The sequence below is a fragment of the Nematolebias whitei genome, chromosome 11, assembly GCF_014905685.2.
Source record: "Nematolebias whitei isolate Nwh7 chromosome 11, NemWhi1, whole genome shotgun sequence".
In the NCBI taxonomy this organism is placed as follows: domain Eukaryota; kingdom Metazoa; phylum Chordata; class Actinopteri; order Cyprinodontiformes; family Rivulidae; genus Nematolebias; species Nematolebias whitei.
Genome location: NC_056508.1, coordinates 36,860,610 through 36,869,232, shown reverse-complemented (window position 1 = coordinate 36,869,232; position 8,623 = coordinate 36,860,610). Strand labels below are relative to the sequence as shown.

Here is an 8,623-nt window from a genome sequence, read left to right as displayed (position 1 = left end):
CATGTTATACACATTAGCTTGACATGTTATACACATTAGCTTTACATGTTATACACATTATCTTTATCACGTTATACACATTAGCTTATATGTTATACAAGTTACCTGAAATATGCAAAACAAACATATTTATTTGTGTTTCTAAGTCTTCAAGGTTCAGTCTAGTTATGGAAACACTAAGATTTAAAAAATGTTTTAAAAAAGTTTTGCTTAAGATGTTTAATTTAAATTTCCTTAAATCTTGTTGATAAATTGCAGGTTTTTTTAATCAATCTTTTTTGTGTAAAAGTATTATATATATATTTTTTTTATCTAAGGATATTGGGGGCCTGAGGTACATTTTCCAAGGGCCACTTTTGGCCCTCGGGCCTTAAGTTGCCCACGTCTGCACTAAGAATTTTTTATTTTTTTATTAAACAAGACAACAAAGAATTACTGGCCAGCTCTCAGAGAGTTTACAGCACATTTGCTGTTTAATGCTATTATAGAGATAAATGCTTTGTAATGTTTGAGATATTACTGTCATTTAATTTTAATAACCACCGCAGAGAAGAAACCATTAGTCACAGAGTGGGACATGAGTGGCTCCTTCAGCCTGCAACCCTTTGAGATAATATATTAACACTTTAAACCAGGCAATTTCCTGCTGTAGTGTCCAGTAGAAAAGACAAATTTAGATTAATTAAATCCTTAGTGGGGATGTTAAAGCAAGGAATATGAATGTGATTTGATTAAACAGCACTGTTGTACAGTATGCTTTATAAAAAAAACTGGTCTGTCGTATCTTCTGTCATCAAAAATACATTTTAATCAAATAATCCACCCACCTGCTGCCTTAAACTTCTGATGAGAAGGATCAAAGTTGCAGCTATTTTGGTCAAACCTTGCAAATGTGCAATATGCTAATATCTTGCTTGATCTGTCAGTGCTTAAAGTGCATGAAGTGGATGAGTCTCTGCTACTACCACGTCAAAATGTATCTAATTTTCTGTATACTTGAGTATGTTAATGTCAAAATCTGTATCATTGTTTTAGTAGGTTCATTGTTTTTTGTGAAGTTTTACTCCCCTTTATTTTCCGTGGTATTTTATTTTATTATTATTGTTATTTTTTATTTTTTTATTTTTGTATTCTTGTGTTCAGTTTTGTTCCTCTGATAGCTGCCACCACTTCATTCTCTCAGGACTTTTACTGAGCCACTTCCTGCTCCTCCTGCCACTCCCTCCAGCACCTGTTTCCCACGATCAGTCCCATATTCAGCCATCTCCTCATTAGCCCCACCATATTTAGTCTTTCAGTCTCCACTACATCTTCAGTGGAGCATTGTTGTGCTTTATGCCATGTCCAGTTTTCCTTTTGCCTCCTTCTTACTTCTCTCCTCCACGTCTTCTTGATTATTAGTTGTAAGCTTTTGCTGCCACATCAGCCTTTTGTTAAAATAAATGAACGTTGTTTTTTTTTCCCAGCTCCTCGTGTGAGTCGTTAATCAGTTACAGCTGTCCGTCTGCTTTCTGAAAGATTCATTAAAATCCTATCTGCTGCTTCAGGACACATTTTACTAACAGACAAGCACACTTACACAGCAGCAGGAGATAATCATGCTGTGTGACTCTTCCTGCCTGTTTTGACATGAAAACAGGCTGCACGCTTGTGGGCTGCTCATCATTACATGGCCAGAGCAGACAAAAGTTTAAGGAAATACTTGTATTTCAGGATAAACATCTCCCAGGGGATCATTATTTCTTTCAGACTAGTGAGACCCCCAGCTCCCCCTCCTAAAGCAGCCCATGTCAATCCTGATGTGTGCCTGTACCCAGGTGAGCTCCAGCTGTGCCTATTGTTGCAGGCTTCAAATCTGCAGCTCCGTGCTGCTCTCACCTGTTCTAATTGGAGCTCACGATGTGACAGCCGTGTCACCGGCTCAGTGTCAAGATGCCAGCACAACGACTGCAGCTGAGCTGCGGCGGAGGAGTGGATGCAAACACAACACATGTGAGAGAGCACCTGCACGGGCAAAAAATACCAATAATAAGAACACCTGGGCGGGGTGTTTATTCTGTTGAAAGGCAGGGAGAATATAATTTTTGAGAGGATCCTTAACGTGTCAGGTTTATTTAAAGATATGGGCAAATATAAAGCAACAAAAAGCCTAAAATCCCAACAAGATGAAGTTGTTTAGTTCAAGTGATGAAATGAAAATTAGGTTGTTTTGAGGTTTTCACATGACATCAGTGTTAAAGTACAATGATGCAATCTGATGCTTGGACAATAATAGAAAAAAATTAAATTACACACATTAATCTTGAATATTAAAACCCCAGGGTTCCTTGAACGGATGCATATCACCCGTCATTTTTCAAGTATTAAAGATTTTCACATTCTGAGAAGACGTTTGGGTCAAATCTTGTAATCCACCTCAGTTTCTGTGAAACTGACTGAGTTTTAGCTGTTTTGTTTCTGCTAATGTCTGCTAACTGCTAATTAGTCATATATATATATATGAATCCAATTTTTTTTTTAATAATTCTCATTTGTTCATAAAATATTTGCTAACAGAGAGACCAGATTGATGCCAACAGTTAAAGAAAAACATTTTAAGATAAGATATAGGGCTCCGATCGTGTGCTGTGTGTTGTTAATGACTCTCATCTGATTCCACACCAATTTTCAGCTCAATATTTATAATATTTGTTTTTTACTGACAGTATTTTTTTTATTTTTTTGCTAAGGTCAACTGACTGTGGCAGCCAACTTGAACACTGTATTTGTTGGACTATAAGGCACATTAAGCGAAACAAAAGTCAGATAAATCAAACTTTATTCAACTCATTCACAATAACCAAATAAAATCGATTTGAAGTCAGTCAGCAAAACCAGAATTAATACATAAGGTGAACCTGATTATAAGGCTCACTGTTGATTTTTGAGAAAATTAAAAGGATTTTAAGTGCGCCTTATAGTCCAATAAATATGGTAAGTTTGACTCCTAAAGTTAATGAGCTGTAGATGCATTTTTAATGCTTTCTTTCTAAAAGTTTCATTAAAATCTGTCAAATGGTTCAAGAGATTTTCTGATAACAGTCAAACAAACGTGCACAAATACTTTATCCTTTTTTCTTTGGCAGCAGGCGATAAAATGACTTGAACGATGAAGGTCAACACTGATCAAGTTTTGACGCAGGGAATGAAATTGATAAAGATCAAGAAAACCTGTTTATGTTTGTTTTCATAGTTAGCACTGAATACCTTAAAAATAAAAACATTTATCTGAACTTTTTCACAATATTAAAATCTAATTTGTATTGTTCAAACAACCAACACTTTTTAATCAACGAAATTCTGAAGTTCACGATTTCAGGAATGGAATCTAATTGATGAAACTTTTGAGACTGAACAGAAGTTTTTCTAATAACCTACAAGATAATTCCAAGTTTTCTTTTAAAATTTGTGCAAATCCGAGGATTATCTTAACTTTCCATGCAGAAGCAGCTGTGACTGAGTCTTCATCATGCTACAGTGCAGCAATTAACTGGGACGAGCAGAGCAAAGTCTTATTGCCATAAGTCTAATAAGAACCACATGCTCCCCTGCAGTCAGTGCGAGAACATGAAGACTTTGTAAATAACGAGCACATCCTCAGCAGCAGACCACACTCACCGTCCAGGGAAGGAGCCACAAACAGGTGATGGCAAAGTTCAAACACAGAGTCATCATCCTGCAGCAGCGTTTCTCCATCCAAAGAGCAGATTCCTCCGTCCGGGTGATTTCCTGGATTAAAGCCTGAACCTCTCACTTCCTGACTGGAAGAGACTCAAAAAACACCAAGATTTGAAGAGAATCAGCTCAGCTCTCCTCCTTTTTATACTGCTGAGCTTCTTCTGCTTTCTCTCTCTCTCTCTCTCTCTCTCCTCTTCAGTACACACACACACACACAGACACACACACACACACACGACTCAACTTAATATAGGCAAAACACTTTTAAAAAGCATACCTCAGCAACATTTTATTCAGAAGGTAAGAACCCAGAAGAGGACAATTCATATTTGCTGTGGACTAATTGATGGCAAACTGTGCTGTGTTTTACACACACACCCACACTCTCACACACACACACACACATTGCTTGCCTTCATGATCATTTGAACCACCGGGCTGGCCCTCATTATAACTCATCGAGGAAAGGCGCTCTCAGACAGGCTTGGTTTGACAGCCATCCCTGCTGTCCCCTCATACTTTAGCCGCAGGGAGGCTGACAAAATGACAGGGACTCACTGCAGGAGAATGTTTTATATATATATATATATATATATATATATATATATATATATATAGACAGCTGGGTGAACATCACTACCTCCAACTATATCTTGGACATTTTATACTATCAAATCTCCCCAAGTTCCAACCAAGGCAAGAATGTATCTTAAGTACAGGTTCTTAATGAAGCTGTGTGATAATAAGGAGATTTTCACGCTGTAGAAGCAGAGGGGTGATGGAGGTGAAAAGCTCTAAACCTGCTCAGTTTGGGAACAGTTAAACCAAAGGAAGTCACATGTTCTGAAACATACTTTGTTTGTGTAAAACTGTATGTTTGCTTGCAAAATTTAAATGAGGTTGAATCTATTTTACACATTTTAAGTAGATTTGTGTCATTTTTGTGTGACATTTTAACTGATAAACTTTTGAAATAACGATTCAAAATTTTCTTCTATGTAGTTTGTATTTTTTATATAAAATATAAACACCTAATAAGTAATAAGACCTTATTTGCCAGTGAATATCTTTGCTTTGAATCTGTTTTCCACTCAATTCATATAAAGTTGGAAACTTTAAAGTTTAGTTTATTGCTGCTGCTGCCCAGTAAAAATTATTATTTAATCAATTTATATTTGTAACTCTTTCCCTAATTTGAAACAGAACTCAAGCTATTTAATTATTTTTAAATAAACATGTCAGAGTGTCACAGGAAAAAAAGATGCAGAAATGTAATGGACACAATTTGCCACGAGAGGGCGCAAAAACAATTTTTTTTGCTGACATTTCATTAGTACTGATTATGTAATCATAACCTTTGATTTTAAGTCTTGAGTTTAGTGTTATTAAAATGCAACTTACATTTTCACAAAGTAGAAACTTACGTTTTGTTTTATGTTAGTCATCTGTTTTATACCCCAGTCATGTAAGTTCAAAATATATTTTAAATAAAGAATGAACTGATTATCGAGTCTTCAAGGTCCAAATGGACATAATTAACTCGACATTGTCAAGGAAAACAATTTATCTTGTTGTTTTAGACGTAACACGTATGATTACATGATTATTATGATACAGAACGATCTGCAAATTTATTTATTTCAAAATGAAGCAGACAGCGGGGCTGACATGCAGTGACTATACATGACCACAAGAGGGCGCGCAAAGTACGTGAGCGCCATTAAAACCCCTTTCTCAAGGGTCACCCAATAACTCAGAAGAAATTACGTTAAACTAGTTGTTATTGTGTATCAACTAGGATACTTTCTGTTTTAGAGTTGAAGACGATTGCAGATCAAACAAGCACAGTTATATTTTTCCTGTATTTTCACATTACTTCCAGCAGGGGGCAGCAGTGAAAGAAGAATAATCAGTTTATTACAATAATAGATGTTGTTTATTATATAATTTAATATTATAGATCGATGATTATCTAATTTAATAATTTATTATATAAATAATAAACATTTAGCCAACGACTGTAGATTTTGGGAGCCATATATGCTCTGGATTGAGTTAGAAGTTATTTTGTTTAACTATGGGGACAAGGATAAGTATTTATTTATTTGTAGGATTAAAATATTTGATCATGTCAATACTTCAGCTGGAGTCTGTTAATAGCTGCTAGGCTCAATGTGACTTATCTGTCTAAATAAAGGTTGAATAAAAAAGCTCTTGAACACAAGATAACTTGGTGAAGTTCACTGCACTCATCCAGGGCTTCTTTTCATCTGGACAGAGCCTGTGTCCAAATCTACATGATAGATGTACAGTATTCTTGTTATTTTATATTTTATTTTATTTTTTGGTTTCTTTCATTGTTTAATATTTTGAATTGACTAAATGTACGACACTTAAATAAAACTTATATAAAAAAAAAAGCAACATGCATGTGTTATTGTATAGCACTTGCTATTGATTTTATCTGAACCATATTGTTTTTATAGTGCAGTCTTTTCCTAAAGTAGCTCCAAGTTTTTAGTTACTTAAACTGTGTCAAAATGTACATTTGTTAGCCATTCATTCTTTTACTTCTTGTCAGTATGAATCTACTTAAACATTAAAATGCTGTTCCAGGCTCTCTGCAACGAGTGAAATATAAAACACCAAAGAAGACATCAATGTTTTTAATGTTTTTATTTTAAGAACAAACAAAAAAGAGACCCAATCAATTTCTTATTTAATGTGTAGAATTAAATTTAAATATGTCTTTAGTCCTATTTAACCTGAACATTGATCTACTTTATGTCTCGTAGACTTGTCAGCTCTTACTTTTCTCTGATGTTTTAATCTGCTCGCATCTACATTTGTGAGAACAGGAACCCAGAGTGTGAATTTCCTAAATTTTCATAAAAACTGGTTTAAAAATGACAAATTATTTTAATATCCAACCTTCACAGATACTCAGTGACTGCTAAAAATGATTCAGACGATTCTCTACTTCTTAAAATCTGTGCTAAAATCAAAAGGCAGGAACCAAAACTGTGTCACCATGCTACTCAAAGCGCACTATACTGAGACTATTAATAAAATGATCATTTAAATAATCATCTGTATGCTGAAGGCAAAACTATATCACAGCAAACACAAGTCAACTCATTCTCCTGTGCAAAAGTGTAGAAAATCAGATCATTTTGTTGAACAGAAGTGTCCAGTTGACGTCGATATTTAAAGTGTTTCAGCCCTTTTTCTGTTTTTTATTTTAGTGGTTATGTCACAGTGATCTCCTGAAGCAAATCGGCAGGGAAGTAGCCCAGCTTGCGTCCTGTGCTGACCTTCAGGTAGCCGCCCTTCTCATCTCCTTTCTTCACCACAATCTGAAACCGAGTGACAGCGGAGGATCAGAGCTGACTTCAAACATCTGTTAAGGCCTCAGACCGATGAATGGGCAAATTAGTGATTTGAAGCCTGTTGTTGGGAAAGTTACCTGATCTTTCTTGAGTGTAATTTGTCCCATCTCTCTGTTGCCCACGAAGGAGCGGGTCACCTTGTAAACTCTCTCTGATGCTCGCACTTTGATGAGGTAGTTGGCAGGGAAATATCCTGTTTTCTCCCCCATTTTCCCCTGATGACACAGGACACATCTTCAGCAGTAACACACATTGAGTCCACATGTTTAGAGCTTCTACAATGAAAAAGTCAAACTAACCCTCCACCATTCCTCGTTGGAGTCATCGAGGACTATGATCCGATCACCAGGGCTAACAAACACACACGCATTGTGTTTATTAAACTAATGTAGTAATTTCATCTAAATTAAGATTAATTCAGCAATACAAGACTAAAGACTGGATGTTTTTCTGTTCATAAAATTATAAAAAATAATAAAGCTGATCCTAACTGGAAGTCAAGGTCGTCTTTCTCTATAGCCTTGAAACGGTAAAGGGCCAGGTAGTAGTGGGATCCAGTAAAAGCTCCTTTACTCTGTCGACAGAACAGCAAAGATGCAGATTTTTGTGACAAATGAAAAGGATTTGGGACGGTTTGCACGCAGCTGCCTGTTAAAGTGATTGCTCTCACCTTGTCGTCTGCTTTGTCTCCACCTTTCTCTTTTTTATCTTCAGGTTTCCCTGTGTGCACAACAGAGTCCACAACTCAGTTTTTACTTCTTTTAAAGCCTCTTGTTGTATCCACTTGATATTATTTTGCATAGTTAATAATTATCATGCTATTAATGAACAAAATGCAAATAGTGTACCTTCTCCTCCCTCCTCATGTTCTTTGGGATGTTGGTTCTCCTCCTCCTCTTCTTCCATCATCATCATCATCTAAAGGTCAGCGTTAAACAAATGTCCGAATTTACTGACAGCCCACTTATGTCTTAATGAAACATTAAAACAAAACTAATGTTTTAAAATTTCCTTTATGCCAGCAAATATGTGTCTGCAGTGTGTATTGTTTTGCTTCTGTTTTGGTATAAATGCAACAAACACTCACATTTTTCTTGTCATTTTCATTCTTTTTGCGCTCCTTATTCGCCATGATGACACCAACTCTCAGCGTGTCAAAGACTGGATCGCTTCGGTTTGAGTTGTCTGTTGAAGGACAAATGTTTGAGGTAAACAATTATAAAAACATTAGATCAGAGGTGTCAAACTCATTTCCACCGAGGGCCACATCAGCATAATGGTTGCCCTCAAAGGGCCAGATGTAACTGCAAGACAGTATAAATGTAGCTAAATTTAACTAAATGTAATGTAAAATAAACACAACTACCCCTTAATGTTAAATAACTCTGAATTATTTTACTTATTCAACTTACAAAATATTACATATATATTTGCATAGATGTAGAAAAATATGTCTGTTGTTATAACATAAAAACCTTTTAGTTTGTCAGGTTATGAAACCCACATTACTCCATAAA

At 35.7% G+C, this 8,623-nt stretch overlaps 2 protein-coding genes across 2 annotated transcripts in view; both read right to left on the bottom strand.

The window, feature by feature from the left end:
- The window catches only part of LOC119417095 (neurexophilin-2-like), a 7,662-nt gene extending 3,927 nt beyond the window's left edge, over positions 1–3,735 (bottom strand). The window contains exon 1 of the mRNA XM_037684304.1: positions 3,658–3,735. Coding sequence (XP_037540232.1) covers positions 3,658–3,735 — 78 coding nt within the window. The remainder of the gene's footprint in view (positions 1–3,657) is intronic.
- A 2,670-nt stretch (positions 3,736–6,405) lies between these two features.
- Positions 6,406–8,623, bottom strand: part of stac3 (SH3 and cysteine rich domain 3) — a 7,106-nt gene continuing 4,888 nt past the window's right edge. The window contains exons 7-13 of the mRNA XM_037684303.1: positions 8,194–8,291; positions 7,955–8,024; positions 7,777–7,826; positions 7,598–7,680; positions 7,406–7,457; positions 7,184–7,321; positions 6,406–7,073 (exon numbers count right to left, since the gene is read on the bottom strand). Coding sequence (XP_037540231.1) covers positions 6,966–7,073; positions 7,184–7,321; positions 7,406–7,457; positions 7,598–7,680; positions 7,777–7,826; positions 7,955–8,024; positions 8,194–8,291 — 599 coding nt within the window. The 3' untranslated portion in view covers positions 6,406–6,965. The remainder of the gene's footprint in view (positions 7,074–7,183; positions 7,322–7,405; positions 7,458–7,597; positions 7,681–7,776; positions 7,827–7,954; positions 8,025–8,193; positions 8,292–8,623) is intronic.